Genomic DNA, 20645 nt, shown 5'->3' on the forward strand with positions numbered 1-20645 from the left:
AATTCCAAGAATTATAAATGATCCAAAAGATAGGTGGTAACTTGCTTATCAATGGGTATCCCAGAGGCCCTTTAAGATCATGAGAAAGGGTCACTGAAAGTCCTTAGATGAAAATCACAGTGACTGAGCATGCATGTCTTCATTCTAATCATTTTCTTTTTCCAATGCAACATTCCAAATGTGTACTACATTTTGGAGCTCTGTTTTTGGGATCACTGTGAGTCCCAACATTCAGACCTTCACTGATCTACAGGGTGGGCCATTTATGTGTCACATGACCCTCTTCCCATTGAAAAAAATAAAGTTGGATCCAAAATGACCACCATGGTCACCACCCATCTGGAAAAGTTTTCCTCCTCCCATATACTAATGTGCCACAAACAGGAACTTGATATCACCAACCATTGCCATTTAATTTAGTTGTATCCATATAAATGGCCCACCCCGTACAAGTTATCACCTGTCTTTGTAATATTGAGAATGACTCTTTAATCATTTACAAAATTCTACTAGACTTTATTTAATAGCATCATTTTAGCTTAATTCTACAAGGTAATGAAAAATTATTAAAATACACTAAAAAACTAGACAAATTAAAGAATACATACATTGGCATATATTAAAATGCTTGCCATGCTCTATCATAAAACAACTACAGTGGGTACGGAAAGTATTCAGACCTCTTTAAATTTTTCACTCTTTGTTTCATTGCAGCCATTTGGTAAATAATAAAAAGTTCATTTTTTTTCTCATTAAAGTACACTATGCACCCCTCTGCATCTTGACTGAAAAAACAGAAATGTAGAAATTTTTGCAATTTTATTAAAAAAGAAAAACAGAAATATCACATGGTCATAAGTATTCAGACCATTTGCTCAGTATTGAGTGTAAACACCCTTTTGAGCTAGTACAGCAATGAGTCTTCTTGGGAATGATGCAACAAGTTTTTCACACCTGGATTTAGGGATCCTCTGCCATTCTTCCTTGCAGATACTCTCCAGTTCCGTCAGGTTGGATGGTGAACGTTGGTGGACAGCCATTTTCAGGTCTCACCAGAGATGCTTAATTGGGTTTAGGTCAGGGATCTGGCTGGGCCAGTCAAGAATGGACACAGAGTTGTTCTGAAGCCACTCCTTTGCTATTTTAGCTGTGTGCTTAGGGTCATTGTCTTGTTGGAAGGTGAACCTTCAGCCAAGTCTGAGGTCCAGAGCACTCTGGAAGAGGTTTTCATCCAGGATATCTCTGTACTTGGCCGCATTCATGTTTCCTTTAATTGCAACCAGTCGTCCTGTCCCTGCAGCTGAAAAACACCCCCATAGCATGATGCTGCCACCACCATGTTTCACTGTTGGGATTGTATTGGGCAGATGATGAGTAGAACCATCTCAAGGAGGATCACAGGGAAATGGACAGCATGTGACCTAAATATGTGTGTCTGAGCAAAGGGTCTGAAGACTCATGATCATATGATATTTCAGTTTTTCTTTTTTTATTTGCAAAAATTTCTACATTTCTGTTTTTTTTTTTTAGTCAAGATGTGCGTGGTTTTATCCACACATAGCGCTTAGAATTATCACCAAAAAGTTCTATCTTTGTCTCATCAGACCAGAGAACCTTATTTCTCATAGTCTGGGAATCCTTCATGTGTTTTTGAGCAAACTCTAAGCTGGCTTTCATATGTCTTGCACTGAGGAGAGGCTTCCATCAGGCAACTCTGCCATAAAGACCTGACTGGTGGAGAGCTGCAGTGATAGTTGACCTTGTGGAACTTTCTCCCATCTCCCTACTGCATCTCTGGAGCTCAGCCACAGTGATCTTGGGGTTCTTCTTTACCTCTCTCACCAAGGCTCTTCTCCCACGATTGCTCAGTTTGGCTGGACGGCCAGGTCTAGGAAGACTTCTGGTGGTCCCAAACTTCTTCCATTTAAGGATTATGGAGGCCACTGTTGTAGTGCCGGCGTCCCTGCCCTCTGCTAGGCAGGGACGCTGCTCCTCTCACCGCTCTGCTCCGTGCCCGGCTTCCTCCCCCCGCTCTGCTGTCAGCGCGCGCTCCGTCCCGGCGTCCTCCTCCTGCTCTGCTCTCAGCGGGCGCTCCTTCCCGGCCCCTGTGCTTAGGGCGCGCGCTCCCCTCCTCTTAAAGGGGCCGCGCGCGCCGCCCTAAAGAGTCCCCGGCCAATGGCCGGAGGACTTCATCATATATAAGGCACCTCCTCCAAAATGGAGGTGCCCGAGCAATGTTGTTTGCACCTGTGTCTCACCTGTGCTTCAGCCCTCAGGTCCCGTTGCCAGTTACCTGCCAGTTACCTGCCAGTTACCTGCCAGTTTCCTGCCAGTTTCCTGCTAGTTACCTGCCTGATTCCTGCCTGAATACTTGTTACCTGCCTGCCTGCCTGAGGTCCGACGGTCTGCCTTACAACTCCGGTCAGTCTGTCTAAGGACCAACTTGTCCGCTCACCTGGGAGCGCACATCAGCTACCTGCCTGCTTGCCTGAGGTCCGACGGTCTGCCTTACAACTCCGGTCAGTCTGTCTATGGACCAGCTTGCCCGCTCACCTGGGAGCGCTTCTCCGTTACCTGCCTGCTTGCCAGCCCGGAGGCTCCGTTGTCACGTGCTGTGACCACCAGCTATCTCAGAGACTCTTGCCCGCTCACCTGGGAGCGCATCTCCGTTACCTGCCTGCTTGCCAGCCCGGAGGTCCCGTTGTCACGTGCGGTGACCACCAGCTATTCCAGAGACTCTTGCCCGCTCACCTGGGAGCGCTTCTCCGTTACCTACCTGCCTGCCAGCCCGGAGGTTCCGCCGTCACGTGCCGTGACCACCTGCTATTCCAGAGACTCTCGCTTGCTCACCTGGGAGCACACATCTACCATCTGCCTGCTAGCCTACCCGGAGGCTCCGCCATCACAGGTCGTACCTACCCCTTACCCAGAGACTGCCCTGATCACTTGCCGTAACTCCCTGTCCGTTCACCCAGAGACTGCCACCCGCTCCCTTACAAGGGCCGCCCCCTTGTATAGTAGCTCAGAGGTTCCGCCTCCCGGACCCGTTACAGTTTGCTCGGGCCATGGAACCCGGTGGCACCCAAGCTCCCTCGCTCTCGGACCTCGCTCTTGAACTGTCCCGTCAGAGGTCCCAACAGGAGGCCATCCTGGGTCACCTGCGGAATGTTAATACTCGCCTGAACACTCTGTCTGATCCACCAACAACCTCCGCCAGTGCCATATCTTGCAATCCGGCGGCTCCGCTGCTCACTAATACTATGGTATCCTACCCCGGACCCCGGCTTTCTGCACCTCCTCGCTTCGGAGGCGACCCCGTCCAGGCTCGGGGCTTCTTGAATCAGTGCACCCTGCATTTTGAACTTTTGTCCTACCAGTTTAACTCCGACCGGGCCAAAATTGCCTTCATCATGTCCCATCTCACCGGGGAGGCCCTGGCCTGGCTGAATCCTCTATGGGAGAGAGGAGACCCCCTGGTGTCCAACTTGCCTGCTTTTCTCACGGCTTTCCGGAAAGTCTTCGACGAACCCGGACGGAAGACCTCATCTGCATCATCGTTGCTACGCCTCCGTCAGGGGAGTCTCACCGTGGGCCAATATGCCATACGGTTCCGTACCCTTGCCTCGGAGCTGGCCTGGGATAACGACGCTCTGGTTTCCGTCTTCTGGGAGGGTCTGTCCGGCCGTATTAAAGATGAACTTGCCGGTCGGGACATTCCTACCACTCTCGATGACTTAATAACTCTTGCCACCCGAATTGACCTACGGTTTCAGGAGCGTGCCAAAGAAGTCACCCGTGAGAGAAGGATTCCACGTTTAGCTCCTACTTTCCAGAAACCCGTCATTCCCTCCATCTCTCCCCAGGTACACTCTCCTGAGCCTATGCAGGTCGACCAGACCAAGATGGTCAAAACCCGTCAGGACTCACGCCGTGCCGAGGGGAGCTGCTTCTACTGTGGCAGTAAGGAGCACCGGATCCGTGCCTGCCCGGAGAGGTCGGGAAACGCCTGTGTCTAGGTTCGCTCAGAGAGGTCCACCTAGACAAGAATAAATCCTCTCCATCCCTGCTGTTGTCAGTTTCGATCATCTACAGGGAGAACCGTTATTTCGAACTAGCCCAACTTGACTCTGGAGCAGCCGGGAACCTTATTTCACAGTCCCTGGTTGAGAAATACCGCATCCCCACCAAACCTCTGGCTGTACCCTTGTCTGTCGCTGCCGTGGATGGGGGCCTCTTACCTCGCCCCATTCAACTCATCACCGAATCCATTACCCTGCAGGTGGGAATGCTGCATTCTGAAAGTATCTCCTTTCATGTTCTGCCTGGACTCTCTCACGCCCTCTTGCTAGGTCTGCCCTGGCTCCAGAGACATGCACCCGTGCTAGACTGGCAAACCGGAGAGGTCCTTCGCTGGGGACAAGACTGTCATAAAACCTGCCTGGTTCCCGTCCATCCCGTTCGTCCCTCTCCTACCCCAGCTAATCTACCTGGACTTCCGATTCCTTATTGGTCTTATGCAGATGTCTTTAATAAAAAGGAGGCAGAGACATTACCACCACATAGACCATACGACTGTCCCATCGATCTGCTACCCGGTACTACTCCTCCCCGTGGGCGTATCTATCCTTTATCCGCTGCTGAGACCCGGTCAATGTCCGAATATATTGAGGAGAATCTGGCCAGAGGATTCATCCGGAAATCTACCTCCCCGGCGGGAGCAGGCTTCTTTTTCGTCAAAAAGAAGGACGGCTCTCTCCGTCCCTGTATAGACTATAGAGGCCTAAACCTGATCACGGTGAAGAATAAGTACCCCCTTCCGCTCATTCCAGAATTATTTGATCGTCTGAGGGGGGCTAGGATCTTCACCAAACTGGACCTTCGTGGGGCGTACAACCTGGTTCGTATTCGTCAGGGGGATGAATGGAAGACGGCATTCAACACCCGGGACGGCCACTATGAATACCTGGTAATGCCCTTTGGTCTCTGTAACGCTCCTGCCGTCTTTCAAGAGTTGGTCAATGACATCTTCCGGGACCTTCTCTACTCCTGCGTAGTGGTGTACCTGGACGACATCTTGGTCTTCTCTCCGGATCTCCAGACTCACCGGAGGGACGTTCGTCAGGTCCTGCTCAGGCTAAGGCAGAACCATCTCTACGCTAAATTTGAGAAGTGCCTCTTTGAGCAGACCTCGCTTCCGTTTCTGGGCTACATTATCTCTCAGACCGGCCTTCAAATGGATCCTGAGAAACTGTCTGCCATCGAGAAATGGCCCCGACCGGAGGGGTTGAAGGCCATTCAGCGTTTCCTGGGCTTCGCCAACTACTACCGCCTCTTCATACCACACTTCTCTTCCCGGACGGCCCCAATTTCTGCGCTCACCCGTAAAGGTACTAATCCAAAAGAGTGGCCACCCGAAGCAGAGGAGGCCTTTCTTTCCCTTAAACAGGCCTTCTCTTCCGCCCCGGTGCTGCATCGCCCAGATGGCAACAAGCAGTTCTTCCTGGAAGTTGACGCCTCCTCCTCTGGAGCCGGAGCGGTACTTACTCAAAAATCATCTTCCGGGAGGATGGTAACTTGTGGCTTCTTCTCTAAACTCTTCTCCTCCTCTGAGCGCAACTATTCCATAGGAGACCGAGAGTTATTGGCCATCAAACTGGCATTGGAGGAGTGGCGTTACCTGTTCGAGGGGGCTCTTCACCCGGTAATAATTTACACTGACCACAAGAACTTGGCTTACCTCCAGCATGCCCAGAGACTTAACCCGCGCCAAGCCCGGTGGTCCTTGTTTTTTGCTCGTTTTGATTTTGTCCTTCATTTTCGCCCGGCTGACAAAAACGTCAAGGCGGATGCCTTGTCTCGATCCTTTCTGGTGTCTGATCTCGAAGAGGATCCGAAACATATCATCGATCCCGCCAGAGTAATGCAGGTGGCTCCCGTGAGTCTAAATCGTCTTCCTCCTGGTAAGACGTTCGTACCAGTACCTGATCGGGAGAAGATTCTACACTGGGGTCATTCGTCTAAACTAGCTGGCCACGCCGGTCAGAAAAAAACCCTCCAGCTTATTACCCGGCACTACTGGTGGCCTAACCTGCACAAGGATGTAATAGACTTTGTTTCTGCCTGTGTGTCCTGCGCCCGCAACAAAGTTCCGAGACACCTGCCGGCCGGCCGCCTCCTACCTCTGCCAGTACCTGCTGCCCCCTGGCAGCATATAGCGATGGACTTCATTACTGATCTGCCCGTCTCTGCCGGTTGTACGGTCATTTGGGTGGTCGCTGACCGCTTCTCCAAGATGGCTCACTTCATTCCACTGCCAGGTCTTCCGTCTGCACCCGAGCTGGCTAAAGACTTTATCCGCCACATCTTCCGTCTTCATGGCCTGCCCCATCACATCGTGTCGGATCGTGGGGTACAGTTCACTTTCCGTTTCTGGAGAGCCACTTGTAAATTGCTGGACGTCACCCTGGACTTCTCCTCCGCTTACCACCCACAGTCTAATGGTCAAGTGGAGCGATCAATCAGAACCTGACCAGTTACCTTCGGCACTTCGTTAATGCCCACCATTCTGACTGGGTGGATCTCCTGCCATGGGCCGAATTCTCGTACAACAATCACGAGAGCGAGTCTTCCTCCAAATCCCCGTTTTTTGTAGTCTACGGTCAGCATCCTCGGATCCCGTTTCCCGTCTCCACCTCGGCGGACAATCCGGCTGCGGAATCTCTTGTTAACAAATTTTCCTCCATATGGGAGAGTACCCGGTCCGCACTCCTTCTGTCATCCGAGCGTATGAAAAGACACGCTGACAAAAAACGTCTGGACCCTCCTCAATTCCGCCCTGGGGATAAAGTCTGGCTCTCGTCCAAATATGTCCGGCTCAAGATCCCTTCCTATAAGTTAGGGCCTCGGTTCATCGGCCCACTGGAGGTCATCAGTCAGATCAACCCGGTGGCCTATAAATTGAAACTCCCGGCCAACTTACGGATCCCTAACTCCTTCCATGTGTCTCTCCTCAAACCTGTGGTACTTAACTCTTTTTCCAAGTCTACAGGTACGCCTCCTGCTCCGGTTTCTGCTGAGGACGAGTTTGAGGTAGAGAACATTCTTGCCACCAAAAGGGTAAGAGGAAAGACCTTTTTCCTGGTAGATTGGAAGGGGTTTGGTCCTGAGGAGAGAACGTGGGAGCCCCGGGAGAACATCCATGCCCCTCTCATCCTAGCTAAATTTCTGTCTGGCCTAAAAAAGGGGGGGCCTAAAGGGGGGGGTACTGTAGTGCCGGCGTCCCTGCCCTCTGCTAGGCAGGGACGCTGCTCCTCTCACCGCTCTGCTCCGTGCCCGGCTTCCTCCCCCCGCTCTGCTGTCAGCGCGCGCTCCGTCCCGGCGTCCTCCTCCTGCTCTGCTCTCAGCGCGCGCTCCTTCCCGGCCCCTGTGCTTAGGGCGCGCGCGCGCGCGCTCCCCTCCTCTTAAAGGGGCCGCGCGCGCCGCCCTAAAGAGTCCCCGGCCAATGGCCGGAGGACTTCATCATATATAAGGCACCTCCTCCAAAATGGAGGTGCCCGAGCAATGTTGTTTGCACCTGTGTCTCACCTGTGCTTCAGCCCTCAGGTCCCGTTGCCAGTTACCTGCCAGTTACCTGCCAGTTACCTGCCAGTTTCCTGCCAGTTTCCTGCTAGTTACCTGCCTGATTCCTGCCTGAATACTTGTTACCTGCCTGCCTGCCTGAGGTCCGACGGTCTGCCTTACAACTCCGGTCAGTCTGTCTAAGGACCAACTTGTCCGCTCACCTGGGAGCGCACATCAGCTACCTGCCTGCTTGCCTGAGGTCCGACGGTCTGCCTTACAACTCCGGTCAGTCTGTCTATGGACCAGCTTGCCCGCTCACCTGGGAGCGCTTCTCCGTTACCTGCCTGCTTGCCAGCCCGGAGGCTCCGTTGTCACGTGCTGTGACCACCAGCTATCTCAGAGACTCTTGCCCGCTCACCTGGGAGCGCATCTCCGTTACCTGCCTGCTTGCCAGCCCGGAGGTCCCGTTGTCACGTGCGGTGACCACCAGCTATTCCAGAGACTCTTGCCCGCTCACCTGGGAGCGCTTCTCCGTTACCTACCTGCCTGCCAGCCTGGAGGTTCCGCCGTCACGTGCCGTGACCACCTGCTATTCCAGAGACTCTCGCTTGCTCACCTGGGAGCACACATCTACCATCTGCCTGCTAGCCTACCCGGAGGCTCCGCCATCACAGGTCGTACCTACCCCTTACCCAGAGACTGCCCTGATCACTTGCCGTAACTCCCTGTCCGTTCACCCAGAGACTGCCACCCGCTCCCTTACAAGGGCCGCCCCCTTGTATAGTAGCTCAGAGGTTCCGCCTCCCGGACCCGTTACAACTGTGCTCTTAGGAACCTTGAGTAATGCAGAAATTCTTTTGTAACCTTGGCAAGATCTGTGCCTTGCCACAGTTCTGTCTCTGTGCTCCTTGAGCAGTTCCGTTGAGCTCATGATTCTCATTTGGTCTGACGTGCACTGTGAGCTGTGAGGTCTTATATAGACAGGTGTGTGCCTTTCCAAATCATGTCCTATCAGTTTAATTAAACACAGCTGGACTCCAATGGAGGAGTAGAACCATCTCAAGGAGGATCACAGGGAAATGGACAGCATGTGACCTAAATATAAGTGTCTGAGCAAAGGGTCTGAAGACTTATGACCATGTGATATTTCAGTTTTTCTTTTTTTTATTTGCAAAAATTTCTACATTTCTGTTTTTTTTTAGTCAAGATGGGATGCAGAGTGTACATTAATGAGAAAAAAATTAACATTTTAGAATTTACCAAATGGCTAAAATGAAACAAAGAGTGAAAAAATTAAAGGGGTCTGAATACTTTCCGTATACCCACTGTATGAGCTCCCTGCAGATATCAATGGAGCTTGCATAAAGGAAATCTTTAATATAATATTTTTCATTTTAATCACCTTATATTGCACATCATAAATTATATCTGCCATGTGGAAGAAAATATAGATCCAATATTTCTGGTTGTGAAATAAAGATTGTGCTGTGTGCTCCTGTAAAATCATAAGTCTCTATCTTTTTGCCTTTCAATGTAAATATTGTGTGTCTGGCACACTTTTGCAATTACAATGGCACAATATTATGTACCTATATTTGATAGTCTAGTGTGACATCTGTTTTTTTAATGATTACTTCATCTGTACAAACAAAGAGGCATGTGGCAACTTCAACCCTTTGTCTTTATTACTTGTGATTTTTTTGATAACTAAACATTTCTTTAAATAGCTCCAAAGAAATTAATTTATACATTCCACTAACATAAGCATATAAATGTATACACATATGGTCAATATTGTTGGTACCTCTCGTTTAATGAAAGAAAAACCCACAACGGTCACAGAAATAACTTGAATCTGACAAAAATAATAATAAATTAAAAATCTATGGAAATGAACAAATGAAAGTCAGACATTACTTTTCTACTCTGCTTCCACAAAATTTAAAAAAAAATTAAACTCATGAAATAGGTGTGGACAGAAATGATGGTACTCTTAATTTAATATTTTTGAACAACCTTTTGAGGCAATCACCGCAATCAAACGATTCCTGTAACTGTCAATGAGACTTCTGCACCTCTCGACAGGTATTTTGGCCCACTGCTCATGAGCAAACTGCTCCAGTTGTCTCGTGTTTGAAGGTTGCCTTTTCCAGGCGGCATGTTTCAGCTCTTTCCAAAGATGCTCAATAGGATTTAGGTCAGGGCTCATAGAAGGCCACTTCAGAATAGTCCAATGTTTTTCTCTTAGTCATTCTTGGGTGTTTTTAGCTGTGTGTTTTGGGTCATTATCCTGTTGCAAGACCCATGACCTGCAACTGAGACCAAGCTTTCTGACAATGGGCAGTACATTTCTCTCTAGAATCCCTTGATAGTCTTGAGATTTCATTTTACCCTGCACAGATTCAAGACACCCTGTGCCAGATGCAGCAAAGCAGCCCCAGAACATAACAGAGCCTCCTCCATGTTTCACAGTAGGGACAGTGTTCTTTTCTTGATATGCTTAATTTTTCCGTCTGTGAACATAGAGCTGATGTACCTTGCCAAAAACTTCCATTTTTGTCTCATCTGTCCATAGGACATTCTCCCAGAAACTTTGTGGCTTGTCAACATGCAGTTTTGCAACTTCCAGTCTGACTTTTTTATGATTTTTTTTGAACAATGGTGTTCTACTTGGTCGTTTCCCATGAAGTCCACTTTGGATCAAACAATGACGGATGGTGCAATCTGACACTGATGTTCCTTGAGCTTGAAGTTTACCTCTAATCTCTTTAGAAGCTATCCTGTTTTTTTTGTTACCATTCATATTATCTGTCTCTTTGATTTGTCATCAATTTTCCTCCTGCGACCACGTTCAGGGAGGTTGGTTACAGTCCCATGGATCTTAAATTTCTGAATAATATGTGCAACTGTAGTCACAGGAACATCAAGCTGCTTGGAGATGGTCTTATAACCTTTACCTTTAACATGCTTGTCTATAATTTTCTTTCTAATCTCCTGAGACAATTCTTTCCTTTGCTTCCTCTGGTCCATGTTGAGTGTGGTACTCACCATGTCACCAAACAGCACAATGAGTGTCTGTAGCCCTATATACAGGCCCACTGACTGATTACAAGATTGTAGACACCTGTGGAGTCATTCGAAATTATAGCTTGTCCAATAAAATAAAAAGCACACATACAGCTATTTCGATTGAAAATGAGAAAAGCTATGTCTCTTGAAAGAAGAGGAGGAAAAAACAAAAGCACAGAAATGAAGAACTGTCCGGGACTGGATAGGGTAAAAAGAGATATCCAGTTTATTTTGTAAATTGTTAGGAACATGAATTTGTGGTTCAGTAATAATTATTACCGGTTTCCGTCATTTCTTAAGCAGCAGCCACTTGCATGAGCAGTCTTTCTCACAGACTGCACAGCACGTCTGTTCTCAAAATGGCAGTTGATGGAGGAGCATGTGAACAAACTTGTCCATCAGTGTCATTCATTCAAAAAACATTGCCCAATTTTTCAATTGGAAATGACTAATGTTTCACTGAGAAGAACCTGTATTTACTAAATATTGCTATATATTTACCTATCAATAAGTACCACAAATTATTGACCCAGACAATTTTGTTAACATAAGGATAAAGTGGACAACCAATTTAAAATCAATGGGTTATCATATACCATATCTGTTACTGTAGTATGGCTTCCATTTGAAGCAGAAGATATCAGCCCCGATTTATGAATGCTATTGCACATGTCTTTGGTCTCATTTTTTGTGTTTTGTGCCTTTTTTGAAGTCTATTTTATATGTTCTTATTTTTCTATTTTTGTGGGCAGAGTTTTAGCGATTCCACTTCACTTAATCATCAATTGTGACTTTCTAAAAAGTCACAAAATTTGTCTCAACTCCACTCTCCTCTCTGGTATATTTTTGACTACAACAATATGTTGGAGCAATTTATGTGCCATTTTGCGAATTTGCGACTTTTCAAGTTAAAAGGCGCAAAAAACTGTTCAACTAAAAATATTTGATTTTGCTCCAAAAAGGGCAACTAATGCTACAAGACAAAAAAGGAAAGTGAATTAAAAAAATACAGAAATGATAAATTGTGAATAGATCATATTAATTTATAGGTCACATTATAACCTTTTGTACCATTACAATTTAACAAAAAATGTAAAACAATAACATTCTAAACATAAGTAAACACATAATTATCTATGTGTGTTCATAAGATAAATGGTTACATAAGAACAAAGATAAAGCAGCTAATTACCTTTTTTAGGTTCTTTTGGCAACTCAGTTTTTTTCTTGGGTTCTGTTGGTTCTTTGTGTTTTTTCACTGGAATCTCTGTAGGAAAATTATAATTAAAGATTAATATACTGTACAGTGTATAATATATATGTTTAATTGATATATATACTGTGCAGTGTATAATATATATTTTTTAATTGATATACCGTATATTAATGTTTACATTTTTTTCAGGTAAGTGATATTGTTACATTTTTACCTCTATTATATTTTTTAGGTAATTCTTGCTTTTTCCTAGGTTCAAGTAGTTCTTTATATTTTTTCAATGAAGTGTCTGCAGTAGACTTCTAATTATTTTAAGTAATGCATACATGCATATATGTATAATATATATATATATATATATATATATATATATATATTATCCTATATATTATACATAATGATTTATACATTATTTTATAATACTGTTTCCGTTTTAGCATTTCATGTAATATTACTACCTTATTTAAGTTCAAATGGCAACCATTCGGGCCATTTTTTAATATTTAAAAACATGACAAGTCTATCAGTATGTCGTATTATTAAATAGGCTGTTGATTACTACCTGGTTACCTTCTTTTCTATGGTGAGTTCACTTTAACATACCACAGCCACAATAAAGTCAAAGAGCTTGAAAAGGGTATGATGCAGATAGAGTACTTTGAGACCTTAGAGTGCTAGGCACATCTTTTTTGGGCAGTTGAAGGCTCTACAGTTTTTCAATTTGTAGCAAATTGATTTCCTGCAAATCACATTTTTATGAAAATTTTGTTATCTCTAATAACAATTAATTACATTTTGTAATTTTTACATTACCTTTCTGCGGCTTTGCTGGCAATTCAGTTTTTTTGAGGGGTTCCACTTGCTCTTCTAGCTTTTTAATTGGAGTCTCTATAAAAGATTTATAAGAAAAGTTTTATAAACTATATATCATATTTTTTAAATTGATATAAAGTAATGTTTAAAATGTAACTTTACCTCTTTTAGGGGCAGCTTGCAACTCAAGTTTTTTCTTTGGTTTTGATGGCTCTTCAAGTTTTTTCACTTCAGTCTCTATAGAAAAATGTATCACTTTATTATACTGGAATCTTTTATTTATACTGGATCTATGTTTTTTTTGTAAAAAATTGCTGCTATACTTTATTTATTGGTAAACTTGCACAAGGCAATGTAATGTAATATACAGTGGGGAAAATAAGTATTTGATACACTGCCGACTTTGCAAGTTTTCCCACCTACAAAGAATGGAGAGGTTTATAATTTTTATCTTAGGTATACTTCAATTGGGAGCGACAGAATCTAAAAATAAAAAACAGAAAATCAAATTGTATGATTTTTAAATAATTAAATTGCATTTTATTTAATGAAATAAGCATTTGATCATCTACCAACCAGCAAGAATTCTGGCTCTGACAGACCTGTTAGTTTTTCTTTAAGAATCCCTTCTACTCTGCACTCATTACCTGCATTAATTGCACCAGTTTGAACTCATTACCTGTATAAAATACACCGGTCCACACACTCAATCAATCACACTCCAACCTCTCCACCATGGCCAACACCAAAGAGCTGAATAAGGACACCAGGGAAAAAATTGTAGACCTGCACAAGACTGTGATGGGCTACAAGACAATAGGCAGAAAGATTGGTGAGAAGGCAGCAACTGTTGGCACAATTATTAGGAAATGGAGGAAACACAAGATGACTGTCAATCTTCATCAGTCTGGGGCTCCATGCAAGATCTCGTCTCATGGGGTAAGGATGATTCTGTTAAAGGTCAGGAATCAGGCCATAACTATACAGTAGGACCTGGTCAATGACCTGAAGAAAGCTGGGATCACAGTCTCAAACATTACTGTTAGTAACACACTACGCCATCATGGATTAAAATCCTGCAGGGCATGCAAGGGCCCCTTGCTCACACCAGCACATGTCCAGGCCTGTTTAAAGTTCACCAGTGACCATCTGGGTGATCCAGAGGAGGCAAGGGAGAAGGTCATGTGGTCAGAGGAGACCAAAATAGAACTTTTTGGTATCAACTCCACTCGCTGTGCTTGGGGGAAGAAGAAGGGCGAGTACAACCTCAAGAACACCGTCCCAACCATGAAGCATGCTGGGGAAAACATCACACTTTGGAGGTGCTTTTCTGAAAAGGGGACAGGATGACTGCACAGTGTTAAAGGGAGGATGGATGAGGTCATGTATTGTGAGATTTTGGCAAAAATCTCCTTCCCTCAGTAAGAGCATTGAAGATGGGTCGTGGCTGGGTCTTCCAGCATGACAATGACTCAAAACACACAGCCAAGGCAACTAAGGAGTGGCTTCTGTAACAAGCATTCCAAGGTCCTGGAGTGGCCTAGCCAGTCTCCAGACCTGAACCCAATAGGATCGGATGTTGCGTGCAGGTAAGTACCGGGATACTAGGTCACAGATGTATGGAGGAAACAGATTGTGGTTGGCTTTGTATGCCATGGTTAGGGTTTTGAACTGGAGTCTATGGGCAATGGGGAGCCAGCAAAGGGATTGACAGAGAAGAGAGGCAGGGAAATAGCGAAAGGACAGGTGGATTAATTGAGCAGCAGAGTTTAAGATAGACTGGAGGGGTGCAAGAATGTTAGAGGGGAGGCAACAAAGCAGGATGTTGCAATTGTCAAGGCGGGAGATGATGAAGGAATGCACTAGTGTTTTTGCAGATTTTTGATTAAGCAATGTGTGAATCTGGGAAATATTTTTGAGTTGGAGTTGGCAGGAAGTGGAAAGGGCTTGTGGTTTGAAGGAGAGATCAGAGTCAAGCATTACCCCGAGGCAGGGAGCTTACAGGACTGGGGAGAGTGAGCAGCCTTTGACTTTGATAGATAGGTCTGTTGGGGGGGTTGTGTGAAATGGGGGAAAGATGATGAATTCTATTTTTCCATGTTAAGTTTTAGAAACCTAGCAGAGAAGAAAGATGAATTAGCAAACAAACATTGTGGGATTCTGGTTAGTAAGGAGGTGATATTGGGTCCAAAGAGGTAGATCGGTATGTCATTAGCATAGAGATGATACTGAAAGCTGTGGGTCTCTGTGAGCTGTCGCAGGCCAAAGGTGTAGATGGAGAAGAGCAGGGGTCCTAGAACTGAACCTTGGGGCACACAGACAAACAGATAGAGGCGAGATGAGGAGGTGGTGTGTGAGTGGGAGACGCTGAATGTCCGGTCTGTTGGATATGAAGAGATCCAAGATAGGGCAACGTCTGTGATGCCAAGAGATGAGAGAATCTGTAGTAAGTTGAAATGGTCAACTTTATCAAAGCCAGGTCCAGGAGGAGGAGGAGGAGGACAGAGTAGTGTCACTTGGATTGGCAGTTAGTAGGTCATTGGTGACATTAGTCAGGGCAGTTTCAGTGGAATGATGTGGTCGGAAGCCAAATTGTAAGCAGTCAAAGGGGGAGCAGGAGGAGAGGTGGGAGGACAGTTCAAGATGGACATATGGTTCCAGTAGTTTTGAGGCATAAGGGAGAAGTGATATGGAGCGATAGCTAGACAAAGGGGATGGATCAAGGTAGGGCTTTTTGAGGATGGGTGTGATCGAGGCATGTTTGAAGCAAGAAGGAAAGACACCAGTTGTTAGTGACAGGTTGAAGAGATGGATTAGGGTTGGGATGAAGACTGTGGTGAGGTTTGGGATGAGGAGGGATAGGATCGGGTCAAGTGCACAGGTAATGAGATGTGTTCTGGAGAGTAGAGAGGAAGGTTGATCTTCCGTAATGGTGAAGAAGCTGGTTTTGGAGGAGAAGGGCCGAGTAGTTATGAGGAGGGGCTGTGGGGACTGTAGGCCAAAGCTTTGTCTGATGTTATCAATCTTCTGCTTGAAGAATGAGGCAAAGTCTTCAGCTCAGATGAAAGGAGAGGGATGCTGTGCTGGGGGACAGAAGAGAGAATTGAAAGTGTTGAATAGTTGTTTAGGGTTGTGAGACAGGGAGGATATGAGGGAAGAGAAGTAGGTTTGTTTTACTGCAGTGAGTGTGGACTTAAAGTAGTGAGTGTTTGAATGTGATGAAGTGCTCGTTGGAATTGGATCTTTTCCATCTCTGCTTAGCAACCTTGGAAGCCTGCCTCAGTTCTTTAGTCAGGCTGGTGTGCCATGATTGCCTATTGATTGTGCGAGTTTTTGAATCTGTGAGGGGGCAACCATTTTGAGAGCTGCAGCTGTTGTGGTGTTATATAAAGTGGCAGCTGCATCTGCATTGTTTAAGGAACATATGTCTGGAAGAGGGAGAAGCGATTCAGAGAGTGAGTGTGAATCAAGGTGTTTGAGATTTCTACGACGGTGTGCAAGTTTGTGGAGTGGGGATTGTGCACCAGGAGAGGAAGGGAAAGAGAATGTAAGTAGGTTGTGGTCAGACAGAGGGACAGGTGAGTTAGAGAGGTTAGGTAGGGAACAGAGGCGGGTGAAGATGAGGTCCAGTGTGTGGCCCTCTTTATGAGTGGTTGCATTTTGCTTGCCCCATGCACATTAGATGCTGTCAACTGACAGCAACCTTGGCTGGCTCTTCCATATACATGACCTCTTTTTCGGAAGAAAGCTCCTGTGTTCTCTATGAGAGAGCTGCCAAAAGATATCTCTGTCGCCGACTTATTTTGGGGAGAATAAAGAAATTGGCAGTCTAAAATCGGATGTTCCTGATTGACCACTCCCTCAACTATCAGATAGCTTGAGCCTCCATACTCTTTGTAGATTTGTTCAAATCCATCAATAATGGTGGGTGCTGACAAAATTAGTACGTATTAAGACAATAGTATATTTTAACTTGGCAAATTTATAGTTGACTCAAGAGGAACATTGCAATATATAAAAAGACATTCTATTTGTAATTTGAATTTAAGTATATTACTAAATTAGATTTATTTTATAGATTTGCAAGCAACAAAAATGACTGAAAATATTACAAAGTAAAGAAAATATAAACAAAATATATTATTTAAACAGTTTATCCACAGGTCTAAGGAAGCAGAATGTGTACATTTGGCAAGTATAAAATGTAATTTACCTAAATAAATTCTCCTCCTCTCCCTCCCAACTGCAGAGAATCTTACCAGTCATAACTGCCATCTCCTATCTCAGTAATGCAATAATCTTTCTTCATTGAATACAGATTTTAGACAGGAATTGAGAATTTTGCAAATTAATGCTTAGTCCTGGTGGAGAAAGGGTCTAATTTCTCTTATAGAATATGTTACAGAGTTTCTTATATTCACATGTACAATTAATTTATGTTATTAAAAATAAAATTAAAATGATGATCACTCTTTAAGTTTACCAGCAGCACTTATATGGGTTTTCTGGGCACACAGATTACTAAAGCATTGTAAAGCCTTTGTATGCAGTCAAATGGCTGTATTAATCAGACTGATGTCAGGACGTAGTGCTTGGACTGGCTTGGAGCGCTCCCGACCCGAGCGTGATAGCTTCATCTATTTCTATGAAACATTGCATTCCAATCTCCATCCAATTTATACGGCCATCTGACTGCGCCCTTTCAGATATTTCCTTATTTACTTGCTGTTAAACTTCTGTTCTATTCCTGAGCTGCCACATGTCATGTTACCTCCAGCTCCTTACTGCCTGCTATAGCCTGTTCAAAGAACAGAACACACAGATTTCCTCTTTGTACTTTGAGCAGTTCAGCCAGCAGCTCTGCTGTGTGCTCAGAATGGTGATGTCATGGGGACATGGTCTGTGATATTTGATAAGTATTCCATAAGTTTAGGCTATATGCACACGATATGGATTTAATGTGTTTTTGCGGCAGATTTTCGCAGCGCAAACGCATTAAAATCGCTTGTAATAGGTCTGCCATGTACTACAATGCAAATCCGCATGTGCTGTGAACATCATGCGGAAATTTCCGCTGTGGATTCGCATTGCGGTAAAAACCGCAGCAAGACCAATTCTACTACAATTATGCTGTGAAATCGCCGCCATTGACTTGCATTGGACCGCATAAGATCCGCATGACTACATGTATCTTATGCGATTTAATGCGCCGATGGTACCCGAGTCTGGAGAAGAGGAGACTCTCATCCGACCCAGGTACCATTGTACCTACAAGTTAAAAAAGAATTCTAAAGTTAAAAATAAAAAAAAAATAATCATACTCACCTCTTCGGCACCCCCGGTCTCCTCCCGATGTCCTCCCGGCGACGATGCGCTCTCCTCGGCTCCCAGGGGTGATCTGCAAGGACCTTCGGTGATGTCATTTAGTCAGCTTATGGTCACATGACCATCACCTGAAAGCTGACATCATGGAAGGTCCTTTTACATTACCGGTACCCGCCACGGAGCCAGCACTGACTCCAGGAGCAGACCGAGGCCGCCAGAAAGGTGAGTATAAGGTTATTTTTTATTTTTTACGTTCTAATTCTTTTTTTTAACATTATGTTGGTCACACAATTTAAATCCATGCCGGTTGCATGGATTTATATTGTGTGACCAACTTTCAAGCACTTTTCCAAGTGATGCTAGAATAGCCTTGAAAAGAGCTTGACAAAAGCATGCGAAATCGCATGCTAAAAACGCTTGACAAACACTTGTCCCTGGCAGAAAAACGCATGTAAAATCCTTTTCTGCCAGGGAGATGCAGAAACGCTCAGGAAAAATCAGCAGCATTTCTGCATCGTGGGCACATAGCCTAAGAGTTCCTACAAATTTGCACATTTAGGGAGGGAAAGTAGTGAGATGACAAAGACATTGCAGGGTCCCCACAGAACAAGTAATCTTATCAGCTTGTGACTTTAACCAGGGGGCATGATGGAGAGCATTACAAAGAGCTAGATTACATTATCATACATGTAAAAATATATATGACTCCTTTGTACCCTGTAGTACACGGAGCCTGCGTGGCTCCAGTGTAAGCACCTGTAACATTACTGATCGCAAGAAAGTCTCAGGACAGTGCATACTAGGTGAATTGGGAGGAATCTTAGGAAAAATAAACTGCACAGCAATTTATCCATGTTCATACTGTATAGGAGTCTCTAGATGGTGCTTTGTAGAAAGAGTGGGCAGGCACTAAGGGCGGGAGAGTGGGAGATGTTGGACAAATACAAATCTGCCTCTTAGGAAATAAAATCTAGAGGCAGAAAGAGAGAGTTGGAAGAAATTTCAGGATGTACACATTAAAAAAACTCAAATTTGGCTGCTGTGAACTGAGGGAAAGCTAAAAAGGTAACAGGTATCTTTGAGACTCATTACCCCTTTAATAAAGTTCCTACAAAATGAACTAGTTCTAAGAAGGGAAAGAAATTGGAAGTTCAAAGGGAAGTAACAAAGGTGGATGCTCCAAGGTCATGGTAGGGATATTAAGTTGTTATTAATACAGAGAATGCAAGCTAAGACTTATCCCATATTGGTGCTGTGAAAAGAGCAATGAAGTTGTGGCAAATATTGAGCCTCAAATTTCAAAATTAAAAGTGGTTACACAAATATATCAAAACTACAGTGGTGTTTAAAAGTTTGTGATCCCTTCAGAATTTTTCATATTTGGGCATAAATTTGACTGTGCATTTTTAAATGTGGACAAATATCCAGTATTACATGTCTATGAGTGGCAAAAGTATGTGAATCTTTAGGATTAACAGATAATTTGAAGGTGAAATTAGAGTCTGGTCATTTCAACCAATGTGATGGTAATCAGGTGTGAATGGGTGACCAGCTTTATTTAAAGAACAGGGATCTATCAATATGGGAAAAAGAGCCTGGAAGGTGGGGTGACTGGGAAGATGTAAAAATGAGTTAGATTGGCATAAATGAAAAAATATATGTGTACATTATTATAAGACTACATTGTGATTTTGGGAATAACATTTTAATGTTTTGGAATAGCCAAGTCAAAGTCCTCATGTCAATCCTATAGAAATGTTGAGGAAAGACCTGAAGTGAGCAGTTCATGGAAGAAACCTCTCCAACATATCATAAAAAGCTTTGTAAGGAGGAATGGGCTAAAATTTCTCCAAGCTGATATGCAGGACTAAAAAATTACCGGAAATATGTCTATGCAGTTATTGCTGTACAAAGGGGTCATACCAGAAACTGAAAGCAAAGGTTCAAATTCCATTCACAGACAAGTGATATTGGATCATTTTCCAAACATATTGAGATCACACATTGATAGATCCCATTTCTTTAAATAGAACAGGTTGCCCTCTCACACTTGAATGTTATCGCATTAGCTGAAAACACCAAACTTTAATTTCATCTTCAAATTTTCTGCTAATATTAAAGGTTCATATACTTTTGCCACTTATAGACATGTGATATTGGATCTTTTTCCTCATGTAAACAATTACAAAGTCTAGTATTTTTTACTGATTTGTATATTTGTTTCTCTTTATCTACTTTTAGGTCTTGTGTAAAAACCTGATGTACTGTAGTTTAATTTTACACTTATGCAGAAACATGGACAATTCTGAAGAGTTCACAAACGTTCAAGCACCACTATATGAATGAAATACAGTCATAAATCTCTGAGGCAGAACAGTGAATTAGTTATGTAGAAGATGGACTAAATAAAGCTCTGCAAAAACTAAAATATATAAAAGCTTATAAACTTATGCTGAGTAAGAAAGTGGAGGACATAAAGAGTGAAAATTGAAGAGTAAGTGGGAGAACTAAAGGCAACCTTGTGGGAGTAGATTGAAAAGACTGCACAGCCTGCATAAAATATTGGTTCAGCTAAATTCTAGTAGGCACAAAAACAAACCATTATATCCAAACTGCTCTGCTGTAAAGTTAAAACAGCAATCGTTAGAGATGTCAAGACTCA

General features: G+C 44.2%; 1 protein-coding gene across 50 annotated transcripts in view; it reads right to left on the bottom strand.

Annotated features, from left to right (window-relative positions):
• Window positions 1-20645, bottom strand: part of TRDN (triadin) — a 1346604-nt gene that overhangs the window by 291542 nt on the left and 1034417 nt on the right. For all 50 annotated transcript variants that reach the window (XM_073675989.1, XM_073675970.1, XM_073675994.1 and 47 more), the window contains 3 exons: window positions 12821-12895; window positions 12659-12733; window positions 11822-11896 (listed from right to left, as the gene is read on the bottom strand). In XM_073675989.1, the coding sequence (XP_073532090.1) occupies window positions 11822-11896; window positions 12659-12733; window positions 12821-12895 (225 nt within the window). The remainder of the gene's footprint in view (window positions 1-11821; window positions 11897-12658; window positions 12734-12820; window positions 12896-20645) is intronic.

This window comes from Phyllobates terribilis, unplaced genomic scaffold (genome assembly GCF_046119375.1).
Source record: "Phyllobates terribilis strain yellow unplaced genomic scaffold, ASM4611937v1 Scaffold_3__8_contigs__length_932513732, whole genome shotgun sequence".
Lineage (NCBI taxonomy): Eukaryota > Metazoa > Chordata > Amphibia > Anura > Dendrobatidae > Phyllobates > Phyllobates terribilis.